The sequence below is a fragment of the Berghia stephanieae genome, chromosome 2 (assembly GCF_034508935.2).
Source record: "Berghia stephanieae isolate SIO BIC M18660-M18661 chromosome 2, UCSD_Bste_1.3, whole genome shotgun sequence".
NCBI classification, from domain to species: domain Eukaryota; kingdom Metazoa; phylum Mollusca; class Gastropoda; order Nudibranchia; family Aeolidiidae; genus Berghia; species Berghia stephanieae.
This window is the reverse complement of record NC_088361.1, coordinates 15,129,282-15,144,281: the sequence shown is the minus strand read 5'-3', so window position 1 is coordinate 15,144,281 and position 15,000 is coordinate 15,129,282. Positions and strand designations below refer to the sequence as shown.

Here is a 15,000-nt window from a genome sequence, read left to right as displayed (position 1 = left end):
ATGTCCTATCCTACATGTTCAAGGGACCCCTTGTAAAGCGCTTTGAACATGTTTAGTGCTCCAGATCTCCAGCGGACGGCTCCTTCTTCTCGTTCCCTGGAGGGGTCCAGCTGAGGGCTATCCTGGGAATGGCACTCAGATCCATTCTGACGACATGTCCAGTTCATTTCCACCTTCTCCTCTTTAAAGCTTCAGATACTAGAGTTCAATACTCTTCAACAGTCGTAACGTCACTTTCTTCCTAATTACGCATGGTAACTTAGCAACACTGGCTCTAAACTATCGGAACAATGGCGGACGCCGTATGAAATATTTCTCCGGCGAGCATAAAAGCGTATCCAGAGAAAAAAAAACCCCATAAATTTGATCATGTTTTGACTTTTACACATTCTGATCACAATGCATATTAAAAGTTCTAGCCAGAATGAAGAATAAAAAGTAATGATTTTCTTTGTTTAGAACCAAGATGGCCGCCGATGCCGGGCGGCGTGACATCAGACTACTGAATCCAATTTCAGTGCCATTATACAGTTCTTTGCTTGAAATTACTTTTGGCAAGAATATCCTCAAGATCATTCTTAGGCATTTGTTTTGGAATGCGTTTAGTTTGTTGGAGATGGTGCCTGTCAGTTTCCATGATTCAGACCCATAAAGAAGAACAGATAGAACATTTGTTTTGAAGAGACGTAGCTTTGTTTTCCCTAATTTTGACGTATAAGTATTTCCTACTATTGTGTCATATGTCTGGATTTTCAGTGATATTTTAACGTTGTTATACCTTTTGTTATTATTGGCCGAAGAAAAGTCTTGAATCCGAAGCGTTCCGTGTTTAGTATCATTCTTTCTTTCTTTCTTTTTTTTTTTTTTTTAAATTAAAAAATAAATAATTTTAATCTGTTATATTCATTTTCGTACACACGTTTTAGTCCATAGCGTTTAGCAGCCTAATATCCTCTTTGAAATAAATAAATAAATAAATAAACACATCTTCTTTTTTTCCCTCTTTTTTTCTCCTCACGCAAATAGAACGAATGAAATTGCCGTCAGCTTTTTGTTATTCTTTTTAGACAGCCATTTTGGTGATTTGTTACTTCTAAACTAAGCCAATCAGACTGTAAACGTTCAACGTTACACAACGTCTTGTGTGTTGGTGCATTTATCCGGCTGCAGTATATTGTGAGTATTTCACCTAAACGCATAGCATCAATAAGAAAAACTATATCAAAGGGAAACAACCCAGTCAATTCCCGTTTGTTCAAGTCGTCTTCCATACCTCCTTAATTACCTCCCATGTGTTCCCTCAGCTAAGAGCTTAGAATTTAAGGGGCGGTTTGGGTCTAATTATTAGGAAAATCCTTCGATAAATTGATTTTGAGATTTTGGTGGAAAATGATATTTTATTATCTTAGAAATAATATAATTGAAGTCCAAATTCTTAGTAGACTATAAAGGCACGGAAAACACAGTCGAAAATGGTACAGGTAGTAAGAAAAGTGTGAAAAACTGGAAGCTATTTTGCTATTTTCTCAATATGTCATTTTTCTAAGGGATACTGAGTCCAACGTTTGTCAGAATCTATTCAATGAAATTGTCTGAAAATTTCCACAGTTTTCACAGAGATAATGTATTATATCACATCAGAGAGATTTTTTTGATAAGATATGTGAATTTTGAATTATAATCCTAAATCTGAATTTTTAAGCTCAATTTTGTCATAAACTTTGTAATGTTCTAATAAAAATTCCATAAGCTAAAGCCGCAAAATCTCTCTGTGGTAACACACTATGGTACAATGTTGACAAGAGGGAAGAATATGGAGGTCATTCCTTCATTAGTTTTTGTGGAGCGTTTGCCACAAGATTGTTATATTTTTTGGTATGTCAGACCCCCAAATTAGGTCAAAAAATCGGTATCAACACTGATAATTAAAATTTTTCATCATAAATGTTGTTTTTTAACCTTGAGGATACAGAATGATTAAAACCGCCCAATATAGGTAATTAATGTTTTTTTTTAGAAAAGACCCAAACCGCCCCTTAACAACACGAGATTTTGCCTTCGTTGTATAGAAGAGGTCATAATTTTGAAATAAGCCTCAATCATAAATACCAACAATATTCATACTTGTGCGGTTGATTTTGTTCCCGAATATTTGTCGCTTTATACCAGTCTTCATTTTATGTAAGGAGTCATTTCGAAAACACGCCTTACTGGAACTCTCTGTGACAAGAAAATGTGAGAAAACATCTGTCACTGAATCATAAACAAACAAAGCTTATCAAGTGAAAAAAAAAAAGATTGTCGAAAAGAATAAGTTTCCATTTATTCACAACCCTATAAGTCCAGGATGTTTTAAATACTTTATGAAATGAGACATTTATTAGGATGAAGTGATCAAACAATGTGAAACTCAAACCGTTGGATGGTTTGTGGACAGTGGTTGTTGTGCTTATCAGTATCAGTAGTGAAGTGAACATTTCATTTCATTCAAGTTCAAGTTCATCATTTCTATTTCAATTTCTATCATCACTATTAATAGTCAATAATAGCCACTAACTCGAATCCATTCGACAAAAGCCAGAAAGTTCCCGTTAAAGGTAAACTAATAAGATAAAACTCGTTCAAAACGTCTATGCAAAATAGCAATCTTTTGTTATTCTTGTTGTTATAATCATCGATCTGTCTGTTACTGTTACTGTTGGGTTGGACTGAAAACATCGACATCTGAGAGTGAGAGTATCTAGTGAGAGTCTATCGCAATGTACTCTCTTTGTACTCTGTTAGATCAAATACCTAGCGAACTACACATTCACTGCTGGTTGGCAGTCAGGGGGTCAGAAAAATCTCGACAGCAGCCAGGATTAATTTGGTGTTTTTGCGTGTAGAGCGAGTGCTCATCAAGTGAAATATTGTGATCCTAAATTATATCGTTTAACTTTTACTTGCAAAATCGATTGTCAACCCCCCCCCCCCCCCCCCCCTTCGCTCATTGGGAGTGGTAATTATCAATTCAAAGATGATTTTCCTCTTGAGGATGAATAAACTGTACCGAAAAAAACCCCAATATTATTGCTGATCCATGACAATGACTATATAACCCCGGTAGTTTCTTTGTTACCTTACTTTTGGCCGCAGTAATTGTTGATATAACTTTTATTTTATTTCTAAAGATTCTTAAATTGTGGCTCGAAAATTTCCCGCTTGACAGTCTCTTGACATCAGCTAAACACTCGCATAAATGGCATCATTGGTATATGCAATGGGAAGCTCGAACTTTTAACTGTCACTTTAATTTTAACTAGATCTCTATATAATTTAAGGATTTGTGTTTCTGTTTTCATTCTGAACAGGGAACATTTCGATAAGATGTCAGATCCATCGTCTGGTTTCCACGGTGCCAATGCACCCGTCCTGCAGGCAGAAGGAATAGCATTGGCACAGCAAGCTGTCGCATATGACAGTCAGCAAAAATTTGATCTTGCTGTTTTCTATTACTCAGTAAGTCTTGAATCGTGATAGTGTCACGGTGTTCCCTCCTCCTTTTTTTTCTTCCTTTGATCTTTTGTACTTACAAATTATATAATTTAGTATAATAATAATGAGCTTTATATAGTGCAATATCCACTAAATGTGCTTAAAGCCCTCTACAAGGGGTCCTTGACCAACAGCGACACGAAACATGTAGAACGAGACGACTCCTGTTACTGGCCAGGTACCTACTCATTTTACACCTGAGTACATGAGAGAATGTGAGTAAAGAGTCTTTTTCATGGACTCAACTATACGCAGAGCGAGTCTCAAATCCAGGACCTTCTGATCCGAAAGCGAGTGTCATACCACTAGACCACATAGCCATACCATATAATTATTACTTTCTATATAAACCAGAAGAAAAGGAAGGTAGAATAAAATTCTTTTTTTAAGAGGTACTTATGAAAATAAATCAACTGATAAACTTACCTTGTTGAACTTGTTGTTGTTGGCTAAGGACCCTTTGTAAAACGCTTTGAGCATGTTTAGTGGATCTTACACTATAAAAATGCCTTAAAGTACCATGAACGCTTTTGTTCTTTATGTATATTTAATTTTTTAAATTTCTGTGAATGTCATCGTTACAGGAAGCGGCCCAGACGTTACTCGCAGCAGCTCAGGCCGGATCTGAAATGCCGAAAATCATTGACAAAGCAACTGAATACATGCTAAGAGCTGATACCTTGAAACAAGCTTGTGAGAAAATTTTGCTTGTATACTAAATTATTGTCTTTATTTATCTTTGTATTCATTAGAGGAATGAGACCAATAGAAGGAATGAGGTTTTCTTCACTCGTCTCTTTGTTATGGTTGTTTTGGTGATTAGTTCTCACTGGATTATTACAATCTGATTATTAATGTTCAAAGTCACGCATAGTTTTTTTGTGTGTTGGTACGTTATATCAGGCAGGCATATGTTGTGAGTATTTTCCCTAAACTCATAGCACCAATAAAGTAAATAAGAGTCAATCATAGTAGTTTCAGTAGCTTTAAGAGGTATGGTAAAAGTTTATTTTTATCCTTTGGAAAGTCTATCGAAAAGTACTATTTGTAAGATTAAAAAAATAGACTGTGTCCGACAAAAAACCCACCAAAAAAAAAATGCCAATCAATCTGGGATTAAAACTATTTGCGTTGCTTTTGATGTCAAGATTTTGTAAAGTAAAAAAATAGTACTTCAGAGACATTTGGCCCATGGAGCCGAGTTTATCCCTGTTTCTTGTTGTGCTTTGGATAGGACGCTAATATTATATCGCAAAGTAATTTCCACCAAATCTAACAGACTCATCTACCCAATCACTGCTGGGTGGATAGGGGGGGGGGGGGGGGGGGGGGGGGGGGGGGAGGTCAGAAAAAAATCTCGACTGCACCCGGGATCGATCTCGGTCCCTTTGTGTGTGAAGCGAGTGCTCTGAGAACTGAGCCATCAGGACCCCCAAAAAGTGTTTTTAATTGAGTTATTATATTTTTCTATTTAGCCTTTATGGTTTTGGATCAAATGATCTTTTGACTAAAACAACAACAAAAAAAATACCCAAATTACTCTTAAAGAAAACGGATCCCAAATCATAAGATGTTATTTTCGAAAAGAAATTGCTTTATTAATTAATTAATCATTTTTGTTTGTTTTTGCTTGAAATCAAATAGAGGGTAAAAGCGCTATTCAAAATAATAAAGCATTTGTATTATCTATTGCAGCTATGTGGTCTAGTGGTGTGACACTCGCTTTTGAATTGGAAGGTCCTGGGTTCGAGCCTCATTCAGCGCTTAGTTGAGTACTTGGAAAAGGCTCCTTACTCACATTCTCTCAGGTGTAAAATGAGTACCTGGCCGTAAACACCGTTGTTCTGTCTGAAAAAATGTAATATCACCTAACAGGCGTCATGTATTGTCCTACATTTTAAGTATTGCTGTTGGCCTGGGACCCCTTGTAAAGCACTTTGAGACTTTGAGTGAATATTGCGCTATATAAAATCTCTCTTTTTTTAATTTTCAGTGAAAAATGTAACTGCAGCTACACAGTTACAAAAGTCACAGCAGCAGGTAGGACATTTTTGTTTATTTTGAATTCTTTTTTTTTTTTTTTTTTTCACTATTTCTATCTTTTAAGTGTTGAATTTGTTGAAACACAAAATCAAAAGTTTGTAAATTCTTCATTTTCAAGTTGATAAATAATATTTTTTTGTTAATTTTTTTTTGATGTGACAAAACAAATCTGAATTAGAATAAAATTCATTGTATCGTAACAAACATGACAATCTTTCTGTGGTTTGTAAAAAAATAAAGAAGAAAAAACTTGAGCTCTTATATAGCGCAGTATCTGCTAAACATGCTCAAAGTGCTTTACATAGGGTCCCTGACCACCAACAACAACAGGAAGCATGAAGAACAACGACAGAGACAACGCTGTTAATGGCCAAGTACTCATTTTACACCTGAATACAATGAGAGAATGTGAGTAAAGTGCTTTTTCCAAGGACTCAACTATTTGCAGAGTGAGGCTCGAACCTTGGACCTTCTGAGCCGAAAGCGAGTGTCATAGGAAAAGACCACATAACCGCAAAGTAAGGAGAGGGTTTTAATTTATTATTTTGATTTTTTAATATTTTTCTCCCATGAAGCTTGATCTTGAGAGAGCCGACTTTTTGCTGAGGGAAGCTTTTGAGGAAGATGAACAAAACAACGATGACGAGGCCATGAATTATTACACAGAGGCTGTTAGTCTCTACATCGACATTGTGAGTATTCCGTGATATTTTGTGTAGAAATGGGTAAAAAATTAAGCAACAACAATTATTTTTATAGCGCTCATCAACAATTCATCACCTATTTATGTGATTAACAAAAGTTGTAAAATATTTTTCTGTCGTCTATCTGATTTTTAAAGTAATTTTTTCATTTTTTAATTGTTTTTGTTGTTGGCTGAAGAAGGGTTTTGAGCCAGGATCGTTCCGTGCTTGGTGTTTTGTTCTTTTTTTAAGCTGCTATATTATATTCATTTTTAACAGACCTGCCTAGTATTACAAAATATTCGTAGAAATACGAATTTTTGGCTCCAGTTACACAACTGCATTCACATTTTTGACTCAATAAATCTTGTTGAAGAAGAAAGTTTAGTTCCTTAGATCCTATATTCAGGACTTTGAAGCATTTGTGGATCATAGTGATAGGAAATTATTGATTTGTAAAGCTATTTTTAGGTGACTTTTTCATTTTTTTTCCTTTAGAAACTACGAATTTTAAAAATTTCAAGTTGGTAGCTCTGTTGGAGTATATTACTTATTTTCCAATTTAAACTCTAAGCTTTTGACATACTATGTATGTTGAGAACAAAGCTGGTTCATTTTGATCTGTCGTAGAAGAAATGTGAAAGTCTATCAAAGACCGGAAAACTCTTCCCGAATTGTGTGTGAATACAACAGATGTAGAAACATTCAAGCGAAGATTATCAAAATTCTGTCACAACTGTCACAACCCTCTTTCCACCCTCAAATACAAATACTCAGAATTGAGTTGATTTCGAGTAACTTTCAGATTCAGATGTGACTAATTTTAAATAAAATTGTGACTTTTTTTTATTTTTAAAATTTGTTAAAATTTTTTTTTTTTTCAGAGAAACAGCACTCAAGATTCTACTTTGAAAGCCAAAGTGACAAAATTGGCTGAACAAGCACTGGGAAGGTGATTTGACTATTTTCATTTATAAATAAATTTTACCGTTTATCGTAATTTACAACTGTTTAACATAATAGAAACAGCACTCAAGATTCTACTTTGAAAGCCAAAGTGACAAAATTGGCAGAACAAGCCCTGGGAAGGTGATCTGACTATTTTCATTTATAAATAAATTTTACCGTTTATCGTAATTTACAACTGTTTAACATAATTAATATCATTGATGATCAACGTTATCATCGTCCTACCCTGACTAAGGAAAAGATTGAATGTAATACTCAATATTATTTTAGGTTAAAAGGTAATTTTTAATGATTAATCATCTTACATGTTAACTCTTTCAGTGCTGAGGTTATATTCGCATTTTCGTCACAAAATGGCTGACACCTGATTGAGGCAGCATGAAAATGACAAGCTAAGACAAAGCGACATTTGAATTTGGTGCAAAATCTCAATTAAAATACCCCCCTAGGGCCAATTGAATGTTCTGATGAAAGAAATGATACCATTAATTCAATAGATAGTACTTTTGTAGAAAGTTGGATTGGATTACATTATTATTTTTGCCTTTCAAGACCAGCCGCACTGTGCGGCCATTGGCCAGTAGAACAGATTCTGCTCTGGCCGCAAAGTGCGGCCAATGGCACTGAAAGAGTTAAGTGTAACTTTTGGCTTGTGACCCCTTTGTAAAGCGCTTTGAGCACATTTAGTTGATATTGCATTATGGAAGGGATCAAATTAATTTTTCAAATTTATTTTAGATTTCTTTTGCTAATTAAAACATAATAATAACTTTATGATTTGAGCTAAAAAGTTGTCACTCATTTAAACAGTTGTTTTTTATTTTTGGTTTTAGAGCAGAAGAATTGAAAAAAGCCAAAGCCAAGCCCAATCTGGAAAGCCCAACGACTACAGGCCATTCAATCAAAACGACATCTGGGAGGAGCATGCCTCCCTTGGGGTTCGGGGCATTCTCAGGAGACGACAGTCCAGGCCAGACCAGATCTGCCAGGCCTCAACAGTCTCTCTCCAACAACAACTCGTCGGCACCTGGAGGAGGAAGGGGGCTGATCAATGTGGGGCCCAGTTCTTACACTAAAGATGAAATTGCAGTACTGAGGTTTGATATCTTTTATTTTATATGTATATGTTGGTTCCTTTGATTTTCAATTATTAACATATGTATAAATTTAAAAACGTATGCTTTGATTTCTTTGATTACAAGTTGTTTATTCAAATGTTTTGCACAAATTCCTTTTATGAAGGATTTTGATTTAGTTATTTTTTGGTATTTTGTTATAATTTAGAAACAAACAAAAAATGTTAATGTTAAAATCCTGTATCTCACATTCAGGAACACATCAAAGGTAAACGGAAGAGAATACGTCCCTTTTTTGGCTGTCGATAGGAGAGAAAAATTTGCCTATCAAGAACCGTTCAAGTATGTTTTAGACACCATTTTTTATAGTTTTGTTCTATTTAAAACATTCTTACAGTCGATGTGATTTGTACAGTTTGAACAAATTAGCATTTTGTGAAGATACTTTCATTAGATGTTTGACTGCCAGGGTATTTTCCGAATTTTAATTTTGTTAGCCAATCAAAATACATATTATTTCAAAATGAATGAAGATCAGAATTCTTATTGGATAGATAAAAGTTATCCTTCAGAGCCAAAAGGCCCATGAGACTGGAGAGTTTATCTCAGTTTCTATAGCATGAAACGGACAATAGCAATTGCTTACTACTCTTTGGATAGGATGCTAGTCTTTTACAAAGTACTTTCCACCAGATCATACAGACCCAGCTACCCAATCATTGCTATGTGGACAAGGGGGTCAAAAAAAAATCTCGACTTTACCTGGGATCGACCTCAATCCTTGTGCGTGTGAAGCAACTGAGCTAACTGGACCCCCCAGGTGTGAATAAGTACATGACTAAATATACTTTGAGAAGTTCTTATTTGTTGAGTGTCCATATAACACTCTTACTACATTATCGGTATTTGTGATTGTCTTCTTGGTTTAATTGAAATATCTCGTCTCTTACAATCATATATAGCCAAAATTGGATTTTATTTTGAGTTGCTGTGACATTTGAATGAAGTCAGTATATATATTTTTTGTCTTGTACTTTTTCCCTTTAAGTGACAAAGACGGGAAACTCGCCCTCTCTCCAAAGCAAAAACAGAATTTTTCCAAATGGTGCCGACCGGAGGGATTCTGCGACGATCCTAAGATCATCATTGCCGTGTCCAGCTTTAGTATAAGACAGGTAATCACACAGGAAGGCATTGAAGATATAATAATGATGATGATAATCATAATAATAATGATAATACTATTATTATATTATTATTATATTATTATTATTATTATTATTATTATTATTATTATTATTATTATTATTATTATTATTATTATTATTTTATTATTATATTATTATTATTATTATTATTATTATTATTATATTATTATTATTATATTATTATTATTATTATTATTATTATTATTATTATTATTATTATTATTATTATTATTATTATCATTATCATTATTATTATCATTATCATTATTATTATTATTATTATTATTATTATTATTATTATTATCATTATCATTATTATTATTATTATTATTATTATTATTATTATTATTATTATTATTATTATTATTATTATTATTATTATTATTATCATTATTATTATTATTATCATCATTATTTCCACCTTCAGACCATTGTATCAGACTGTAGCTTCGTAGCGTCCCTGGCTATCAGTGCCCAGTATGAGAAAAGGTTCAGGAAAAAACTAATCACAAAGTAAGTTCTATTTAAATTCCACAGCATTTTTTGTGCAGTACCCGCAATTTTGAAAATAACGAAATTTCCATGTCAATTTTATTTTCCCATTCTTCTATTGCTTTTAAATAGTTTAAAGGATTATAGTCTTGTAGACAGATGTATATCTCCTTTATAACAAAAAGTCAAGCTGGTATAAAGCTGCTAGAAGCTGTGGCTCAGCAGGACAGGCTTTGCTTCGTACCTGAAAGGTACCGAATTCTATCACCCGCCACTGTGCTGTGTGGCCTTGAGCAAGTCACCTCGCCCTAGCTCAATTTGCGGTGATGCTCTGCGGCTGATGCCTGGGTTATTCCAGTCTTTCCTTGGAATAGACCCTAGAGACAAATTTCTCCTATGGGATGAATAAAAGGAATTGAGTGGAAGTTACTTATAAGCACTGTAATATAGATTTCTTATTGCTCTTTATATTCTCTCTTGACCAAAAAGCTGAGATCTGCAGTTATGAATAAAAAAAAGTAAGTAGTCCTTCAGGGCTGCACAACCCATATCCTGGTTTCTATAGCGTGAAACGGACAATAGCAATTGCTTGCTACCCTTTAGATAGGACACTAGTCTATCGCAAAGTAATTTTCACCAAATCTAACAGACTTAGCTACCCATTCGCTGCTGGGTGGACAGGGGGGTCGGAAAAAAATCTCGACTACACCCGGGATCGATCTTGGTCCCTTTGCGTGTGAAGCGAGTGCTCTACCAACTGAGCTATCTGGACCCCCTGAGCTATCGGGATATGGCTCTATATAAATGCTCTAGTTTTTTAGTTATAAAATAAACAAAAAATAGTTATTATGATTTGAAGCAGAAATTCAATCCCACTGTTAAAGGTTCATTGTAACAAGAAATGAAGTGAGTAGGAAAGTGCCAGAAGACAACAGAGAACAAAAACTTTGCGGCGGTGATGGGGGCTCGAACCCGCGACCTTACTGGTATGACAACTCCGCCTGGCCGGGGAGATCGTGACTATTGTGTGGATAACTCATACGGCAGACTCAAAATCTCCCCGGCCAGGCAGAGTTGTCGTACCAGTAAGGTCGCGGGTTCGAGCCCCCATGGCCGCCGCAAAGTTTTTATTCTCTGTTGTCTTCTGGCACTTTCCTACTCACTTTATTTCTTGTTATTAACAACATAACTGCCTGCTCCACTCACTTTTCTGAATTAAAGGTTCATTGAATGTACTTAGAAATTTGTTGTCGTTATCCTTGCAGCATCATCTACCCTCAGAATAGAAATGGGGATCCAGTTTACAACCCTTGTGGCAAATACATGGTGAAACTCAATCTCAATGGCGTCTGGAGGAAGGTGAGTAATGAGAACTGCAATGTCTTACTTGACGTGAAGCTGTATGCTGGCATTGTCGACAGGCTTTGCAGTCTCAAGGGCCTTCATGATTTCTATACAGCTATGTGGTCTTGTGGCATGACACTCGCTTTCGGATCGTAAGGTCCTGGGTTCGAGCCTCGCTCAGCGCATAGTTGAGTCCTAGGAAAAAACTCTCTATTCACATTCTCTCACCATACTCAGGTGTTAAATGAGTACCTGGCCGTTGTCTTTGTCTGAAAAAATTGTGATATCGCCTAAAAGGCGTCGTGTCTCATTTTACATGTTACGTATTGCTTTGAGCACATTTAGTGGATATTGCACTATATAAAAGCTCTAGTTGTTCTTTTTTTTTATGTTGGCAATTCCCTAAAAATTAACCTCTGAATTGAATTGAATTGTCATTTTTTTCTTTCATTTCTACCCTTTTGTTATTATCGTCTCTTTTTTTAAAATTCGATTTATATTGATTTTATTTCATGCAAGCACTGTGAGCATTTTACAAATTAAAAAAACAAAAACAAACAAATCTCCATACCATGGAACAGCAAGCATTCATTTTGAAAATAGGAGAATACATGCAGCTTTTTAGGTGTAAATACAATTATTTAGACAATGACAATGATAGTTATTTTATTTTACGCAGATCTCTATATCACTCTTTCTCTCTATCTATCACTCTCTCTCTCTCTCTCTCTCTCTCTCTCTTTCTCTCTTTCTCTCTCTCTCTCTCTCTCTCTCTCTCTCTCTCTTTCTCTATGTATCCATCTCTCGCTCCCTCCCTCCCTCACTCTAACATTAATCTGTTCCATTATGTTCCCAGGTTATCATCGACGACCACCTACCAATGGCAAGAAACGGAGAACTTCTGTGTTCTTTCTCCAACAACAAAAACGAGCTCTGGGTCTCCTTGTTAGAAAAAGCCTACATGAAAGTGATGGGGGGCTACGACTTTCCTGGTTCTAACTCGGTAAGCATTACAGCATGCCTGCCAACCCTTTTATATATATATTGAGCTTTGTATAGCGCAATATCCACTAAATGTGCTTAAAGCGCTTTACAAGGGGTCCCTGGTCAACAGCAACATTTAATATGTAGGACGGGACATGCCGCCTGTTAGGCGATATTACAATTTTTCGGACAAAGACAACGCTGTTAACGGCCAGGTACTCATTTTACACCTGAGTACGGTGAGAGAATGTGAGTAAAGAGCCTTTTCCAAGGACTCAACTATGCACCGAGCACGAGGCTCAAACCCAGGACCTTCCGATCCGAAAGCGAGTGTCATACCACTAGACCACATAGCCGCACTTTTGCTTTTGGTGGAATCACTCCTATTTTCAATCCTCTTGTTCTACCATTCCAGCACTTTCCCTAAAATTCCGATTTTCAAAAATTAACGATGATGATGGTGAGAAGAAAAAAATGGGGAGTTAAAAAGGTGATTTAAAAAAAAAATGATTGCCAAAAGTAGGAAAATTAATTGCACTCCTTTCCCTTCCCCCATTCCATTACCCAATACATGTGATATGTAGTTTTGCCAGCTGTGCCCGAATACTGTCTTTATGTGTTTGGTGGCAACGTTGGTGGTCATTTTGATACAGAATTATCCATTGTTAAGATATTCCTATTATTTTGTGTCAAAATTCCTATTTTCTGACCTTCTGTTTCCACTTTTGGAATATGAAAGGTTGGCAGGTCTGATTACAGTCGAAGTCAGTATTTAGAAGTCTGCTTATGGGAATTGCCACTTAATTGGAATAATCTGTCTGTGACACAGTTTTCTTCTATATAAATTTATCTGGTTAATTTGAATGTTTGTCACTTAATTGAAATTATTTAAGAGCCTTGGCAAACGTTAAAAAAAGGTTTCTTTACCACAATAGATTAAAACATGTGAAATTGCTTATTGAAAGAATTGTCTATGGACAAAGTTGATCTTCATACTACAATTATCTTTAAATTAAGTTTGTCACTTAATTGAAATTATTTAAGAGCCTTGGCAAACGTTTTAATTATCAAAAAAAAAATTCTTTCCAAATAATAAAACATGTGAAAATTCTTATTGAAAGAATTGGTTAATGGACAATAACGTTGAGTCTATCACTGCTCATTCCCTTTAAAATAATAATATGAGATTAATATGTGCTTTTTTCTCCCTTGAAACAAGAATAATTGAAATGAAGATATTATTACAGTTTTTGGCCTTCACAAAATGGCTGACACCTGATTGAGGCAGCATGAGAATGACAAGCTAAGACAAAGCGACATTCGAATTTGACGCAGAATTTCAATTAAAATACCCCCCCCCCCCCCCTAAGGCCAATTGAATGTTCTGATGAAAGAAATGATACCATTGGCTCAATTGAAAGTACTTTTGTAGATTGAATTACATTATTATTTTTGCCTTTCAAGACAGGTCACACTGTGTGGCCATTGGCCAGTAGGACAGATTCTGCTCTGGCCGCACAGTGCTTAAACTCTCATTCTGAACTGAAGGTTTGAAAATGGTATATTCACTATTAATATAGGAAGAAAATTATCTTCAACGTCATGTCTTTTCCTACATATTAAGTATTTCTGTTGGCTAAGACCCCCTGTAAAGCACTTTGAGCATGTTTAGTGGATATTGCCCGATATAAAAACTCAATGTAAGCTCTCAAGCTGGACTGGAGGTTAGAAAATGGCTTGTATAATCAGACAATTTATAAGAGAAAGTAGAATTTGAAAGAAAATTATCTTCAACATCACAAATATTATACGATTCATTCATCTCTTTGTATTTATTAAACGAGTTATTTTTATCGCACCCAATAACACTACGAGCTTGTGAGTATGTGTTGTTGCACAATAAAAATATAACGAGTTTAATGAATACAAAGAAATGAAAGAATATGTTTATTTCACCCCTCCAAGTAAGATTATTAGATATTTTTGTAACCAAATGGTATGGTATTAGTACTTCTATTAACCATAATTTGTATCTTTCTCCTTCTGCTGGAATGAAAATTTGATCGAAAACTAAAAACGTTGGATTTGTATTAATGCGCAGCAAATGATTATTTATAATTACCAATCAGCTGTCTTTTACACCTGATTTCACACCAATAAAATGTGCAAAAATTTACTGCAGTCTTTGAGTAACATTTTTATTCAATGCGTCCAAAGCATTATACAACGATGACGTATTTACTAAGAAATGATAGGGGTTTCCAATGAGAAAGGCTTGAATAATACATATTTGGGGCAACGTGACTCATCGGTATGGTCTTTGCTTCGTATCCGAAAGGTGCAGAGTTTGATTACCCCCTGTGCTGTGTGGCCTTGAGTAAGTCACGTCACCCTAGCTCAATTTGCAGCGCTCCACTGCAGCTAACGCCTGGGTTATTCCAGTCTTCCCTTGGAATAGACCCGAGAGACGATTTTCCCCTATGGGAATTTCATGTTTATTTTTTCATTTTTTACCATTTTACGACAGAACATCGACCTTCACGCCTTGACCGACTGGATCCCAGAGCGTCTCGCCATTCGTCCCGGTCACGCTGACTTCAACAAGGACAAAGAGTTCAAACGTCTGCTGGACAGATTCCACAAAGGCCATTGTTTGGTCACTGTGGC

The 15,000-nt window shown here is 35.5% G+C and overlaps 1 protein-coding gene across 1 annotated transcript in view; it reads left to right on the top strand.

Annotated features, from left to right (window-relative positions):
• Window positions 1-2,237: 2,237 nt before the first annotated feature.
• Window positions 2,238-15,000, top strand: part of LOC144964378 (calpain-7-like) — a 27,093-nt gene continuing 14,330 nt past the window's right edge. The window contains exons 1-13 of the mRNA XM_078898553.1: window positions 2,238-2,597; window positions 3,351-3,498; window positions 4,119-4,227; window positions 5,528-5,574; window positions 6,153-6,269; window positions 7,145-7,212; window positions 8,063-8,326; window positions 8,561-8,647; window positions 9,354-9,480; window positions 9,941-10,026; window positions 11,271-11,364; window positions 12,206-12,352; window positions 14,861-15,000. The exon at window positions 14,861-15,000 is cut by the window's right edge and continues 88 nt beyond it. Coding sequence (XP_078754679.1) covers window positions 3,367-3,498; window positions 4,119-4,227; window positions 5,528-5,574; window positions 6,153-6,269; window positions 7,145-7,212; window positions 8,063-8,326; window positions 8,561-8,647; window positions 9,354-9,480; window positions 9,941-10,026; window positions 11,271-11,364; window positions 12,206-12,352; window positions 14,861-15,000 — 1,418 coding nt within the window. The 5' untranslated portion in view covers window positions 2,238-2,597; window positions 3,351-3,366. The remainder of the gene's footprint in view (window positions 2,598-3,350; window positions 3,499-4,118; window positions 4,228-5,527; window positions 5,575-6,152; window positions 6,270-7,144; window positions 7,213-8,062; window positions 8,327-8,560; window positions 8,648-9,353; window positions 9,481-9,940; window positions 10,027-11,270; window positions 11,365-12,205; window positions 12,353-14,860) is intronic.